The sequence below is a fragment of the Halichoerus grypus genome, chromosome 6 (assembly GCF_964656455.1).
Source record: "Halichoerus grypus chromosome 6, mHalGry1.hap1.1, whole genome shotgun sequence".
Taxonomy (NCBI): domain Eukaryota; kingdom Metazoa; phylum Chordata; class Mammalia; order Carnivora; family Phocidae; genus Halichoerus; species Halichoerus grypus.
In genome coordinates, this window is record NC_135717.1 from 80,208,789 (window position 1) to 80,225,677 (window position 16,889).

At 41.8% G+C, this 16,889-nt stretch overlaps 1 protein-coding gene and 1 long non-coding RNA gene across 4 annotated transcripts in view; both read right to left on the reverse strand.

Annotated features, from left to right (window-relative positions):
* The window catches only part of PARP11 (poly(ADP-ribose) polymerase family member 11), a 41,347-nt gene extending 35,272 nt beyond the window's left edge, over window positions 1-6,075 (reverse strand). For 2 of the 3 annotated variants that reach the window (XM_078075489.1, XM_036082101.2), the window contains exon 1: window positions 5,855-6,074. Coding sequence is in view for 1 of the 3 variants with exons in the window: in XM_036082100.2 (XP_035937993.1) it covers window positions 5,855-5,872 (18 nt within the window). In the remaining 2 variants the exon portion in view is untranslated. Of the gene's footprint in view, window positions 1-5,854 lie in introns of all 3 variants that reach the window. The other variant, XM_036082100.2, reaches the window with a different exon arrangement.
* Window positions 1-16,889, reverse strand: part of LOC144382337 (uncharacterized) — a 1,106,857-nt gene that overhangs the window by 653,454 nt on the left and 436,514 nt on the right. The gene's annotated exons all lie outside the window — the stretch shown is intronic.

Consider the following 16,889-nt stretch of genomic DNA (forward strand, 5'->3'; position numbering starts at 1 on the left):
ATCAATCTCCCAATCACAAAGTTAGCTGATTAGGATCTTAATTCCCCTTTGCTATGTAACCTAACATATTCACAGTGTCCGGGAATTAGGATGTGGGTATCTTTGGGAGGCCATTATTTCGCACTTCCTAATACATAACTCATTTTCCATACAGCAGCCAGAATGATCTTTTTAAAAACACAGATATGTTCCTTCCCCTTCCTATATAAAATCCTCTAATGGCTTCCCACTCCTCTAAGGATGATGTTCAAAATCCTAAACATGTGCCACAGAGCCGTGCTTGGCCAGTTCCTGCCTACCTCCTCGCCTCATGTCCTGGTTCACTGGGTTCCAGCCACACACAGCTTCTCTCTGCCTCAAACACCAAGCTCCTTTCTGCCTCAGGATCTCTGCCCACACTGTTTCTGCTGTCTAAATAGCCCTCCTTGCCCCCCATCCAACTTTACCTGGCTAACTCTTGCTCAGTCCTTCAAATCGCTGTAAAAGTGGCTTTCAGAGAGTAGACTTAACCTATGTCCCAGTCTAATATTAATTCCCCCTATTATACATTGTCATTGTTCTTGTTTTCTTTTAGAGCTTTTGCTGCAATTGCAGTTAAATGTTATTTGTATAATTATTGGCTTAATGTCTGCCTCCCTGCACTAGACTGCAAGCTCCTAAGGGCTGGGACCTGGTCTGTTTCATTCACCATTGTAAACGCTGAGGCTTAGAACTGATTGGCTTATCGTAGGTGCTCAATATATAGATGAGTGCCATCAGATACTATTTCAAAAGCAGATCCGACTCTTAGAGGGTGAGTTGTATAAGCCACAGACCTCAACATTTTGCGTATTTCAGACCAGGTGGGTCATACTCAGCATTTCACTTCACTCCATCCTTCAAACCTGTTACAAAAGTCTGCCTCCAGCCTGTATCACAAACTCTGATACTCCAGAAACCATTAGACTCACTCCCTCGGCCTTGTGCTGCATCTGCTGTACCCATCCTGGGGAGGCCACAGCATTTCCCTACTGCTGTTCATGTGCTGCACCACTAGAAAAAAGTTCTAAAATCATGGGAGTTGGGTGTCGCACAAAGGGTGTGATTTTCTGCAGCTCAAGAATTCTTTTTCTCTGACTCCCTGTATCTTTCCTCACAGGTCCTTCTCTACCCACTTTTAAGTCTTGTATGTTAAGGCAGACTGGAAAGAGTATGTGTTCTGGAGCCAGAAAGTCCTAGATTTAAAACCCGGCTCTGTCCTTATTCTGAAAGGTCACCAAACTTTGAGACCTAGTATCATCCTTGAAAAAGGGAGACTAATCATTTATTAATTCCTACCTCACACAGGTATCAGATAACTTCAGTGTGGGCATGCTTTGTGGAGTGCCGCCTCAGCCACCAAACCCTGGCACATCACACTACTCACAAGCTTAACTCAATCCACTACTGGCACAATTAGAAAGAATGCCAAGACACAGGTATCAGTATATGAACCCATGACTATATGTGGATCTAGGAACACCTCTTCATAGACACTACGTTCGCTGTAGAACTTTCATTTCCAGAAATGAATCCTACCTCCATCCTCCCCCAAGCCTGAGGGACGCTGCCTGACTCAGAAGAGATATTACACTCATGTTAGATACCACCACGCACAACCCCTCCATCCTCATTCTCTGAAAATGCCCATCCTGAGACTTGACTCATCAGATATGCACTTTTTCCATTTCACTCCTTTATCCAAACTGTACTTGCCAATCTCTTTCACCTTTGGGGTCTGTGGTCATTTTGCTCCTTTGCCCTTCCCAAAGAACCACCTCTATAACTTCGACACCTAGCTCAAATGTAACTTATGTTAGTGAACCTTCTTAGTCCCCCAATATCCTCTGGTATCACTTCCACTCCCCAAACTATGTTGCCAGACCCCTGAGGGGCAGACTCTGACTTGATCCGTATTTGTAATGCCCCTCCCTAGTGCCTAGAATGTTTTATATGTGGTAGATACTTAGTAAATATTTGTTGAGTGGGTGAAATAATGAATCAATGATTGGGTTCTCTGGCAGTCCAGTTTTGACATACCAACTTGGAACTGTCAGAGAGACAACCAGTAGAGGTGTCCATCACCTGGCTCAGGAATAGGGTCAGGACTGAAAAGGTACATTTGGCAGGCATATTCACTACAGTAGTATCTGAAGCCCTGGAGCTCACCAAAAAAAGGATGTGTTGAGAAAAAACAAAGGTTAACAGTAGAACATTTCAGGGATAGAAGGAAGTGCAGTTAAAATTATGATTCAAAGACAAATCATAAAAAGAAGAAATCCAAAGCAGTAGAGACCCAGGAAAATAAAAAAAGAGTCCTAAAAAACACCTCTAGTGCATTAATGTTGCAGAAAGACAGAAGAGGTTGGAGGCATAAAAGTCACTACCGATGTGTTGATTCAAAAGTCCTTGGTGACCTCCTAGCAAGTGAGGTGTTAGGGGCAGAGGTAAGGCTGGAGGAGTAGAAGTATGAATAAGAATGACAAAAAGTATAAGACTATTCTTTCAAGAAGCGTGACAGAAAAAGGAGAGAGAAGAATCATAGTGCCAAGTGAGTCTGGAAGCAGCTGTGAATGTAAAATAACAGAGAAAAAGATGGCTCAGCAGGTAAAGCACTGCACCAATACACAACGTTATCACTGCTGTCGCCCAGCAACAGGACATGGGTACTCATATAATTCTGCTGCATACTCACCTGCGTGGTCCTGAGAAAATCATTTTTCCCCTCCCTTAGCTAACTCATTGGATTCTTTGAATAATATGAGTTCATATGTGGGAAGGAATTATGGGAGACTTTATCACTGAAAGCAAGGTCTTAATACTGTAACACATGGGTTTGTAATCTTACAGATGTTTGTCATTTTTCAGTTTCCTTCATCAGTGCGAGAAAAGGAAACTGAAACTCCCTCATATGTAACAGTGATTACTTACTCGCAGCAAAGAGGAATAAGACGATGACACAGAGGGCAGAGAAAGGCAGGATAAAGTCACGGTATAGAGAGTCAAAGCAGTGATGCCAACCCCTTCAATTCCTTTCTACAGACTTTGCCATTTTTCTAAACTGGGGCACATTAGTCAAGGGCTACCTCCCCCAGGTGGTTAGCGAACTGCCAAGAGCTCATACCAGAACTGAGTGAGCCTGCTACTTCTGTCAATCAGATCTGCCTTGGCAGGGACATTATGCTTACCTCAAGGTGCCTAGTCAGTGAAAGGCTTGAGTAGATATCACTGACCTCATGACTGTCTTGAAAGATAAAATAAAATTTTGTACTGAGACAAAGCTTATAACTCCTTGGTTATTCTGTTTTAGGTTTCTCCCCCAAGGAAATGTTGCAAGCTCAGTGCTGATTTTCCACACTCAAACCATGTCATGGGGACTTTTCACTTGGGAGGGGCAGCTGCTTCTGAGTATTACCATGGCCATCAGTGTAACATTTTCTCAAAGCCACTTGTGAGTAGAATACAGTATCATACAGAAGGTATATTTGCAATAGGAGGTATGTCCGCAGCTCATAGGTGGTACATTAAGGCCATAGATGCTATCAAAGATATACAGGGAGAAACTAGGCAGAAGACCTCAATTAGAGCAGTTCACAGTGGCCTTGCTTCACAAAGTAGAATTTATGATCTCATTCAACGGTAAGAAATGGCAAATAGTAATTTCAATTGATGGGTAATGCAAAAGTCATCTGCATTTATCTTTAGGATACATTGTAGTTTTTGTTATTTTTTTAAATTTCCAATGTGTTTGGCTTAGGGTAACATTAAAATTAATTTTCATCCCATGAGCACAGCTGGACAAACTGTCCAGATGCTGCTTCTATTACTATAAACTAACAAATTACTAGAGAAACACACATACAGAACGTTGACTGTATTTTTAAAAACTAAACTGTCCTTATTGACAGAATTCATATGTTCATAGGAAGGAAACCAGTATCAGTAAGAAAACACAGTAGCATTAAGACATACTAGGGTAGCACGATAGGGGCTGAAAGAAGTAGCACGATAGGGGCTGAAAGAAGAACGTGGGATTATATGTGGAAGGTTCGCCACTATTAACAAAGGTCAGTATGCTCTGGTGAAATCAAGCAAAATCGTTAGGGTGATGTCAGAAGAAACAGCATTCCTTACAAAGAAATGAGATAATGCTATATAACAAAACAAATTTATAAGACATTCACTAATGTCTTTATAATCCTTACAAACATACAAATGATCCAATAGCAATTGCTAATGTATATGTGATGGAGGAAGGAGAATGAACAGTAGGAGCAAAGGACTCCCTCGTGTACTAAATCCAGTCACCTTTGCTAATTCAACAGATATTTACTGAGTGCCTACTAAGTGCCAGGCTCTGTTCTCTGGCCTGAAGATACCGAAATAAACAAAACAGACAAAAATCCCTGCCCACAGGGAGCTTACAATATAATGAAGAATTTGAAACGTGACTTTGAGCAAGACATACTTAGGTGACTAAAAAGTTTGTTATGGAGAAACCAAGACGAAAAGGACTGCTAATAAAAACTGAAGACACAGACGCCAGATGCACACATACACATACACACATATGTATAATGGCAGAAAATGAAGACTGTTGATGACAGATCGTGAAACTGAATACAAACGCAGAGAGCACATTCTCATAATTCTAAATTATTTTTGCTAAAATCAAATCCCAGCAATTACTTTCCCGTGATGTGGGCTGATATTGCAGGGTTATATGTATGAACCAAAAAAAAAAAAAAAAAAAAAGATCTTAGATGACGACCAGTAACATGAAGGACTGGGATGCAACCACAATGTGCAACCAACAAATGCAGACCAACAGACTAGTTTCTACTGGATAAAAACTTAAAAACATAACAGAATTAACTGATAAACACTCCAACTCATCTGGAAATATATTCCAGAAATGGAAAAAAAAAAAAAAAAAGTGTTGATTACAGCAAAAGAGTATTGCAAGTATGAAAACGGGGTTGTAAGTAAATTTGGGCAGTTATCTCGGCACACGGGGTAATTTCACACATTCAGTCCAACAATTTGCTGAAACGGGATTCTGCCATTTCCCGAGTCAACTCCTAAGGTGTACATTTGCCATGTTACTAGGCGATTTCAACTCTAACAAGAGATGAATGGAATACTCTGGGCAAACGGATTCCACTCTTTGAGAGCTGCACATTAAAGAAATGTATAAAAGCAAAGCAGACCAAAATACATGCAGACAGAATGCAAATACCGGAGTCAGACAAGAAGGAGGGAGACAAGACTTGCAGTTGAAAAGTTCCAGATCATCAGTTCTGTCCACTGGAAAAAAAAAAAATCTAAGAACTTCACCATCTAGACGCTTAGAACATACACTCGGTCCCCCCAAGTTTGAAATGACTGTCCACCAAGAAGGGAAAAAGGAGCACTGATGGTTCCTCTTAGGCCCATTCAAGACACGGGGGTCGAATCCCCTCGCTTTAGATGGATGGGACTGGCAGGTACACCTGAGGCAAAGGCAGAGGAACAGGTCCGAAGCCCCGGAACTCCGATTAGGAAGCAAAACACAAAGTTTAAAAAGACGGTGGGGGGAGGGGGAGGCGGAGAAACCACAGCAAGTCAAATAAATAACTCTAACAGAAAGTAATAATGCGTTGGAGAACCCACGGAGCCATCTCCACCGCTCAAAAGCCAGAAACTATAGAAGCCCCAAGGGCCAGGATCTTCGGGGCCCCGGAACTCAACACCCAGCCCGAAGCGGGTGAGGGGGAGCAGTTCCCAGGAACCCCCTCCCGCCCCTCTCTCCTCAACCCCGCCCACTGGGTCCGCCCCGTCCCGCCCGGCTACTCACCGGATTCGCTTCCCACATAACGGTGGCGAAATCGAGCGGAGAGAGCCTGGGGGAAGGGGCTAGCCGCGGGGCCGGGGTGTTGGTTTTTTTCCGAGGGTCCCCGGGAGCGAAGGGATGGAGAGGCAACCTTTATGTAGGCCTTCCTTCTACCCCGCCCTGTCACAAGCCAGCGTCTTCGGACCACCGACCCTCCCGACTTCCGCCCGAAGCCGGCCAACCAGGGCTGGCCCCGCCCCGCCCCCGGAAGCTCGTCCCGCCCCAGCCGGTCCCTTCCGGGCTGGTGGGCGGGCCGTAGTGGGCGGGGCTTGCGAGTATCTAACTTGTGAGCGGGTTTAAAGGGCTTCTCCTCCGATCACCTTTCCAGTGCTATGTCTCCAGCGCAACGTCCCCGCCAAGTGACCCTCAAGCCGCGGCTGGTTGTCGTTCGTATGGTATTTATTGATCACTATATAGTGAGTGTAGTGGCCAAGAGTCAGGCCTGGGAATTAATCCCAGTGGGGCAACGGCTTTTAGGACAAACTTCACTCTCTTTCAATTTCCCCGTCTTCAGAATGGAGAGAATAATAGCATTTACCTCAGGGTGTAGTGAGATCATTTAAAACGCCAACCACAGTATTTGACGTGCAGTAAGAGCTCAATAAGCGACAGTTATTTCCCAGACACCGTGCTAGGCTCTGGAACGCTAGACCCGTATGCAGTCCATGCCCTCACGGAGCTTAGAGTCTAGGGGGAAAAAAACCCCAAAAGTAAGTAATTTGATGAATAAAAAAGTGTAGTATGGTCTGTAGGTAGTGTGGCAAGTACAGGGTTCAACGAGAGCATGCTTACCTAGGGATAGGGTTTCTGCTTTCCCTTCTCCCCCCAACAGAGTTTAAGCTAAGACCTCAAGGATGTACTATTGAAGTTACCTGGATAAAGAGCTCTTAAGAAATGGGGAGAATCTTCTAGGCGAAAAAATAGAATCTACCCAGGGAAAAGGAAAAAGAAACAGCTTGTCATATTTCCTTCTGGGCTTTTCCATAGCTCCACACATAAAAAAAAAAAAAAAAAAAAAAATCAAAGAATACCTACAGATATAGAACGTGATTCTTTCACTTAATATCATGTGGATAGCCTTCATTCCAATATGTATAAATCTATTCCATCATTTTGAAGCAGACTCATGGCATTCCAAGGTTTGTATGTATATCTCTCTCACACACACTTTTGAAATAATCCATTGTGACAGTCATGTAAGTGGTTTTCAATTTTTTACTATTCTAAAAAGTGCAGCAATAAACATTCTTGTACAGACGTTTCTGTACATTTGTCCATTTACCTCGTTGGAATTAGTTCTTATAAATGGAATTGTTTAGGGGTGCCTGGGTGGCTCAATTGGTTAAGCATGTGACTCTTGGTTTCAGTGCAGGTCATGGTCTCAGGTCCTGAGATCGAACCCCACTTGGGTCTTGTCCCTCTCCCTCCCCCTCTGCTCCTGTCCCCCATCCCCGCTCAAGCACGTGCTCGCTCTCTCTCTCAAATAAATAAATAAAATCTTTTAAAAAAATTAATGGAATCATTTAATAAGAGATTATAGAAATCTCAAATTTTAAAACATTTTGCCAAACTATACTCAAGAAGAATGTGTAAATTTGAAATCTCTAATTTCTTCTTGTAAATGGATTGAGATAGGTTTCTTCACCTTATTTTTTTCCACTTTACTTTTTGCAAATGGTTAACCAGTTGCCCCGATATCACCTGTCGAATAATCTATTCTTTCCCCACTACTTTGAAGTGGCACCATTAATCATGAACTAAATGTGTGTGTGTGTGTATCTGTTTCTGAACACTCTTGTCTGTTCTATCAGCTATCTGCTTATTCCTGTGCTATGTCACACTTATTTTTTTATATTTTTATTATGTTATGTTAGTCACCACACAGTATGTCATTAGTTTTTGATGTAGTGTTCAACAGTTCATTAGTTGCATATAACACCCAGTGCTCATCACAACACATACCCTCCTTAATACCCATCACCCGGCCACCCCATCCTCCCACCCACCTCCCCTCTTGAAACCCTCAGTTTGTTTCCCAGAGTCCATAGTCTCTCATGGTTTGTGCTATGTCACACTTACAATCATTGTAGCCTTGTAATATATTTGCTGTTTCATAAAGCAAGTCCTCTCCTAATTCTCTTCTTTAAAAATTTTCAAATTTGTGAGTCAAAATTTTCAAATTCAGGAATACATCTCTTCATGTATTTAGGTATTCTAAATTTCAAAGACATGAAAAAATTTTCACAAAGATTTGCACAATTTTTGTGAAGTTTGTTCCTAGATATTTTTTTTTTTTGGTAATATTGCAAATGAGATATTTATCATTACTGTAAATTAGGAAAACTTCGTTTTTATTATTTATTTATTTATCTCTTATCCTAACACACTGAAAATGTCTTATTAGTTCTAATAATTTGCCAGCTGATCTCTCTGAATTTTTATGTCAACAATCATATCACCTACAAATAATGCATTTTCTCTCTTCCTGTTGGATTGGCCAAAACCTCAGAAAACTTTTGAAGAATACAGGACAAGATAATGGGTATTCAGTCTATAATGTAGTAAGACAAGTATTTGCCCCTAGTTGATTCTTGATATCCTTTAAATACACTGTTATCTTGCGGAGCCTGGCTGGCTGTGTTGGTAGAGCATGTGACTCTTGATCTCAGGTGTGGGTTCGAGCCCCACATTGGGTGTAGAGATAACTTAAAAATAAAATCTTAAAAAAATACACTGTCATCTTTGAAGAAGTTTTCTTCTATTCCTAATTTACTATAAGATTTTAATTAGGAAAGGAGGTTAAATTTTATTAACTGTTTCTTAAGGTCTATTACCAGATTGACTTTTTACTCTGACTTATTAATATAATGAACTATAGTAGATTTCCTAATGTCCAACCTACCCTTACATTCTTGAAATAAACTCTGCTTTGCCATATATTCATTATTCTTTGAATACACTGCCAGATTCAATTTGTTAATCTTTTATTTAGGATTAAAATTTATTTATAATTAATGAAATTGGTCCATGGTTACTGGTGTTTTTTATGTCTGTGTTTAACAAGTTTTGTTAAGTGAATAGCAGCAGTTTAAGTTATTTAGCTCTTCTTCAAAGGTGGGGATTTTTACAAAGCAAGTTTAACTGGAAAGATTGGGACCAACTCCTCAACCTTTTGTAGGGTTGGGACTATACTTCATTTTTTTTAAAGATTTTATTTATTTATTTATTTGACAGAGAGAGAGATAGCAAGAGAGGGAACACAAGCAGGGAGAGTGGGAGAGGGAGAAGCAGGCTTCCTGCTGAGCAGGGAGCCGGACGTGGGGCTCGAACCCAGGACCCTGGGATCATGATCTGAGCCGAAGGCAGACGCTTAACGACTGAGTCACCCAGGGGCCCCTATACTTCATTTTCCTGAAGTCTTAGGGTTGCCTGGCCTGGTGGTCAGAGAATGGAATGGTGAGAACACAACCGGTTTGAATATACATCAGATTTTATTTTGTTTTTTTTAAAGATTTTATTTATTTATTTGACACAGAGAGAGAGCACAAGCGGGGGAGCGGCAGGCAGAGGGAGAGGGAGAAGGAGAGGGAGAAGTAGATTCCCCAAGGAGCAGGGAGCCTGATGAGGGGCTCGATCCCGGGACCCTGGGATCATGACCTGAGCCAAAGGCAGTCGCTTAACCAACTGAGCCACTCTGGTGCCCCGAATATATATCAGATTTTAAAATATAAACTGCTGTATCTCAAAGTAATATGAAGGGAACATATTTCATAAACTGAAAATAGCTGTGCAAATTTTAGTATTAATTTTTTTTCCTTATCATTCTTGAGTTATGACCACTGAGAGAGTAAGAGTGGGAAGGGACCTTAATGATCATTTAGTCCTGGGGTTGTAAACTCATAGCTAATGAGCTTTGGCACACACAGACTATTGAAATTTTTTTGGGAAGTGGCTGCCATCTTAAAACTGGGAAATTTCACATGAAATCCTGTGGCTTTTCAGCTTCCCTTAGTCACGGTATTCTCACCTATGCCAACAACTGGCCAAAGTCTCGCTGACACTTTCCCATTAGGAATGGTCTCTCAGTGTTACCTGAGTTACCAGGCCAATATTTCTCATCCTTAAATTGCCTACCAAGGCCCTCTGGGTATTTGAAATTGTACTGATAATCCACCTCCTATTTTGCTGAGGAAACCCAATGGATCTGGGACTTTCTAAAAATATCCTCATAGAAAACAACTTCACTGTATTCTCCCATACCTCTGGGGCTCCACCTCTCATAGTCTTTCCATAGATTACTCTCTGCCCGTAATGCCTGAAATTTTCCCTGTCACACCAAGTCCAGCACTGGGAATGCTCCCCTCTGCATCACAGCTCTGGGCAAAGAGCCACGGCAGTAGAAACTATGAACACTGGTCACTGTGCAGTAGAAACGGGCACTGGTTTTCTCAGGAAGACCAAACAAACGGAAGACAGTTTACTTTATCTTTGGTGTTTTCTATGTGTGTTCTGGCTGGAGGTGTCCAGAGCCCGGCTAATCCCAGCCCAAGGATCCTGAGTGATTGCAGCCCCCCTTCCACCTGGTTGAGTTTATTAGCTCTTTGAGTACCAGAAGAGGAGGAGGAAATGCCTGAGGGGAAAGGAGCGAGGAGAAGAAAAGGAGCAGTGGAGACCTATCACTGGAAAGCACGAAAATAACAGAGCAGCAAGGCAAATTTGTGCAAACAAAATCAATGTCACGTACAGACAATAGGAGGAGAAAGGAGAACCAAGTAAGTGGTGAGATGCAAGAGATAGCATCACTTATTATTTTAATGAAATTTTCTATAACAGTTTTTATTTTTAAAAGCCACATTCAGGGCTGGAAATAGGGGAGCCCTAGAAATGCATATGGAAGACAGGCTGGATTTGACAGAAAGGAGGAGCCAGAGACCGGAAGAAGGCGCAAAAGGATTGCTGAGGGGCCACAAGAGGGTCCAGGAGTAAGGGAGAAAAAGCTGCATTTGTGCCCATCAGCCTTGAATATAAAGACCCAGGCTCAGTCTGAAAAAGAGCCAACAATGAGGCAGCCCCAGAATCAGCCCTGCTGTTGAAGTCTGACACGTTAACAACCCCAGCAGGAATTAAGAGGTGAAATAAGCAGATGAAACATTTGCTGAAGCTGAGATAAGCATTCCTGGGAAGGAATTTTTCAAAAAATCAAAATGAATCCTGTAAATCTTCCTAATTAGGAAACATGACCAGAAATTAAATTCAACTGAAAAAAAATGAAGTGCTAAATAACTCACCCACTAAATGGCAAGGCTCTATTGAAAATACCACTGATTATTAGTTTTAGCTGCTCAGGGAAATTATCTAGGCACAATGATGGGCATCAACATGCAGCTCACAGCAACAGTCAAAAGCAGTAGCTGAGATGTGTGGCCATCCTAATTAGAGGATGGAGAGTCTGAAAAGGCTCTGGAGCTGTGACATTCCTGGCTGTGGGCTTTCCTTCCAGGAATGCCACATTAGGGTTTTGGTCATCACATTGTAAAAGAAGGACTTAATAGGACTGATCCGGAAAGGGGCAACAGAAATGACTTAGAAAAAGAGTGTGAGAAGCTTTGAGGTTAAAAGCGGAAAGCAGGAAAACACTTCCATAAGAAATAATTTTAAAAATTAGGAGAAAGGGAGGCAAGTAAAAGCCTTGGGTGGTGGAAAGAGCGGCCGGAGGGTGTCTTGCCTGCATGAGGTCATTCCAGGCATGTGGGGCTGATGCCTGTTCCTAATGAGCAGGGAGGTCAAGAAATTACAACAGATTATCTAATATGAATTACTCTTGAATTCTTCATTCGACAAATATTTACCAACCACCCCCCATGTCCCAGGCACTGTCTCTAGCCTTTTAGAATACATCAGTGAATGAAATAAAGAAAAATCCCTGCCCATGGGGAATTTACATGCAAGGGTGGGGGGCGGCGGGCTGGGCTCGGCCTGGGGCTGGGGGGAAACTGATAATGTAATGTAATAAATAAGTACATTGTGTGGTATGTTATAGGGTGATAAGAACTATAGAAAAAATGAACCTAGATCAGGGTAAGGGATATTGAGAGTCATCAGGATGATCCTCCTTGAGAAGGTAACATTTGAGGAAGTCTGGAAGAGGTAAGGGAGCAAGTGTGATGGATATCTGGGCAAAGAGTATTCCATACAGAGGGAACAGGGTGCAAAGATCCTAAGGAGTGTGTGTGTGAGTGTGTGTGTGTGAGCAGGGGGAGCAGAGAAGATGTGCAGATTGAACAGGGCCTGGTACAAAAATTAGCAAATACTTACATGGCACCAAGTATGTGTCTGACACTGTTATAAGCTCTTTATATATATTAACAAATATAATGCTCACAACAAACCTATAAAGTAGGTGTTCTCACCCCTTTTATATGTAAGGGAACCGAGGCTCAGAGAGATCAATTACCTTGGCCCAAGACCAAACATTCAAACCTCGGTAGGTGCCTGGCTTCAGAGCCTGCGCCCCTAATCACTACTCTATGCCATTTCTCAATGTGGTTTTAACCCATATATTTCTGATACCAGCCCCGATTACCTAATTGCAATTGGAACTCAAGTACTCTCCCAGGATAAATTTACGTTATTCTTTATAAAAAAGCAGCGTGGCTCATTCCTTGATCACCTATATCCTTTTCCCTGATCCCTTGCTCCCTTCCCCCAGCAACTCAAGGACTGATCTTTTCTGCAAGTTCACCATGAAGTCAATCGCTTTTGCCCAGCAAATCAAGTCTATGGATAGAGCTTTGGTTCAGTGTGAGAGCAGGAGTTGCGGTGCTTCTGTAGATTAATAATGCCCTACAGATCACTAGGAGGCAGGACAGAGCATACATTGCATTTAAAAACTACATACTGCCTTTCCTTCCACTTAAAAGGCACTGTGTGGAGGAGGTACGTTTGTAACATGCTGATCACTGGCTGTTCTCATGCTTTCTATGTCCAGTTCTCTCAAGATACAGTAACTTTTATTATATTAAAAACCATTGAATTATGTACTTTATTTTTTTAAGATTTTATTTATTTATTTGAGAGAGCACGAGAGAGAGAGAGAGAGCAGAGGGAGAGGGAGAAGCAGGCTCCCCAACATGGGGCTCGATCCCAGGACCCCAGGATCATGACCCAAGCCAAAGGCAGACGCTTAACAGACTGAGCCACCCAGGCACCCTGAATTATGCACTTTAAATGGAGGAATTGTATGGTATGTGAATTACGTCTCAAAAAACCTGTTAAAACAATTCATTTTTAAAAAATACAGGACCTTGGCTTTCACATCCTTTGTTAACCCTCCTCTGTCCTCCTTCACATAGTTTCAGGGGGCCCAGAACCACACTCAGAAAAATGTCTACCATTCTTAAACCCCAAGCACTCAACCCAAAATTACACCTTTGCTTTGACTCCAAGGCTTACAGCATTATGCCAAGGAATAAATGGCTCTTTCCCATTATACCTTCAGTACCAATTTTTCTTATTAGAAAAAATAATTCTAACATGGGTATGTTGAAACAAACACATACATATTATGGAGTAGAAGGCAAAATTTGCATACATGAGAAGGCAATATTCACACACTGTTTGAAGCAGTTTCTTGCTTGTGGCTGGCTATTTCTAGCTGAGGATGGGGAGGCACATGCTCCCTGCCATTATCGGAGAGCAGCTTAAAATGTCATGTTAAAGTCTATAACAGTCAGGAGACTCAGCGGCTGATCCAAGCTCTGGTTCTAACTTGCTGGGTGATACTGAATAAGTCACATCCCATTTTGGGACCTCAATTTCACATCTAAAAGATGAGATAATTGGACCAGGTGATCTCCAATGTTGCTGCCAGATCTCACAGCCCATGATTTGGTGTCATAATGAGACAAATTAGATGCTGGGCTAAGGGATGTCAGCACCATGATGCCCAGACACCGAGGAAGCAAAAGATAAACTCTCTGCCTTTGAGGAACTTTTCATTTACTGAAGGAAACTAAAAAGAGAGCCAGATATAAGACTTGATAAAGATATAAAGTAAATACACAAACCATCCAAAGAATACAAGGAACAGGAAGCAGCTGAGAATGACTATCCGCTCTCCGGTCCAGATCACCTTGCTTTGACTCACCTGTGCAACTGAAGAAACAAGAGGGCTCCTACTCTGCCAAACCGTGGGCCTTTTGGGACAGGTACCCCTGATGCAAAGGCACTCCTTGTAGATCTTGTGGATGGCCTCACATCACAGAATAAGAAACTCTCAGAGTAGAAAAGGAATCTTAGCAAACAGGTAATCCAAATCCCTCCATCAGCATTTAGCATTTGGGATGATGCTTCTCTTGTGCTTATATTTTTACTTGATAGAATATTCCTAACATTATCCACAATCCTGAATGATCCTAAAACTGGAACAGGAATGCATATAATATCCTTTTCTTCAAAGTCCAGGGAGCTAAATGTGGAGTAGTTTTAAGACGAGGCTCATTATTGCCATAGAGTTGAACAAGATTTGCCTGGCAGCCACCTCTCAGAAATCACTGTCCTGAAGAATCTTAAGTTCTTCCCCTCTATTTCAGGGTGCTGGTGCGTTTTCCTATCTCATGCTTTCATTTCAGATCTGTTTCCACTCTCTGAGGCTATACTGATCATTTCCACAGGTCTCCAGTAACATGCCTTTATATGTCTTCACCTGCCATGAGTTCTTAAAAAAAAAAGGCGGGGGGGGGGGGGAGGTACTAAAAGGAAATAGAAAAGAAAAATCACCTTGATCTCTACCATTCGATTCATTCATTTTCATTTGTCCTGGGAGGATTTCTTTCAGCCGGGGCCCTCCTGGATGAATGCTTACTCTGAGACTAGACTAAAAATCAGTATCTCTGGGTAGGATCTTGGGGAAGAGCTGCCTGGATGATACAAGGATATTAAATATTTGGCCCCTGGAGATTTCTTCCAATCCAAATGGTCCGGGGTGCAGAAAGGAATGGTGGTCCCTCATAGATTGTCTGAAACTGGGTTTTTGCTCCCTGGCTGGAAAATGTGCTCAGTTCATCATTTCTTCACTAGATGGCGCTAGCACACAGGCAAGAAGGGCTCTAATTGGGAAAGAAAAAAAAAAAAAGGCGAGCACAAACTCTCTAATAAGCCAGAGAATTCCTTTGTTTCTGGGTGGGCAAGATCAGCTTTTGTCAAGCACATTTCAGAATAGCTGTCTGGAATAGCAATAATCTAATTGTACTGCTTTACCCTAAATCAACCAAATGGTCAAGACTGAATAAAAACAGTATAATATGTACTTAGGAGTAAAGGCATTTATAAAGAACTATAGATCACTTAACTACATAGTGTCAAAAAAAGATAGGCGGTCAGGAGGCTTAACTGTGCACCATAATCAAAAGTGAGAGGTTTTAGATTCTTGTTCTGATATGGATGGGGCTTTGCCAGTTAAATAATGCTGATATAAATTCAGGTAGCTACAAAATTAAATTAAATTAAATTAGGGATTAAAGTAGAAACTCTCCCATTTCCCAACAAGCCGTATTGTTTTAACATATTTGGATCTGTTTCAGGATTAGTTGATGGACCATTTGATAAACTATCCACCATTTGAACTATAACCACTAACCAAGTTCTGATGAGATAACATCTAAGTTGAGTCTTAGAATTTTGGATTTAGAAAGGAGCTTATATGGCCTCTGTCTTCCTCCCAGCTCCCACACTAATCTCTTCCACATTAACAAGGGCTCGCTCCATCTGTTTAAACTCTTATAGTAATGGCAAACTGACCACTCAGAGAAGTGGCCTGTTATATTTCCAGAAAATTCCAACAGAGAGTCCTTTAGGTTGAGCCCAAGTGTGGCTCTTTATAACTTCTACCCATAGATCTCCATTCTTCCTTTTAAAGGAATGCAGAATAAACAGCCTTTTTTCTATGACTTCTTTTAAAATATGTGATGGTTTAGGCCTTCTCAGCCTAAAATAGTATCCGTTTCTTCAACCCTTTTTTATATAACATGGTTTCTGGATCGATTTTTGGTTGCCTTTTTCTGATTTATCTTAACACGTGTTCTGATCACATAGCCAACAGAACTGTCAGCTGCCTTGGTTCAAATGCTGTGTTTCTAGGAAGGGGACCCACATTTGGTGAACTCTCTCCACTGTTTTCTTTTTGAAGCCTGTGGCCAGCTCCCAGGTCACTCACGTGTTCGTGGTGGGTCAGACCAGCTCAATCCTTGTCTATGAAATTCATTTTTAAAATTATAGTTCAGCTGTTTAGCTCTGTGATGTAGCATAGATTTCGGCTCATGGCTGTGCTCTGTTAAAATTACACAGACTCATTTAATTCAGACTCAGGGGCTAGGCATACCGGGATTCAAAATTTTGTTCCCCTGCTCATGAACTGTGTCCTCTGAGGCTAATGACTCGATCTCTTAAAACATCAGTTTTTTCATCTCTGAAATGGAGATATAATGTTGTCACCTGCCTCAGAGAGTAGTGCAAATTAAATGTGACAGCTTTGTGGAAGAAGTCTATTTCACACAATTCATGTGTTCACATGTTCAGTAAGTGTTTGCTATTATAATTAATATTATCCTATCTTCCTTCATATTAGCTCTCCCTCCTTGTTCATGTCATATGAAAATCTGATAGGCATCTCCTCTAAGACACAGACAAAAATCCTGTCAGGGACGTGTAAAAGAGAGACCTCCAGGCTCGCCGCCATGGTTTCCCGGCAGGCTGACATATGCACTAATCAGCAGTCTTTAGGTATAATTCTTACCCCAGCCGTGGCTGTACCCACTGGCTATCAGCCAGGTCATGTCTTATCCACAAGGTGATTATGATAGATTTTGTCAACTGCCGTGCTGAAAGCAAGGATGGTTTTGATGCCTCTTCTTTCTACCAGTCTAATATCCCTATCAAAAAAGGAATAAATGAAGACATGTTTTGTTTTCTGAGATTTCGGGTTGGCTCTGAGTGATCTCTG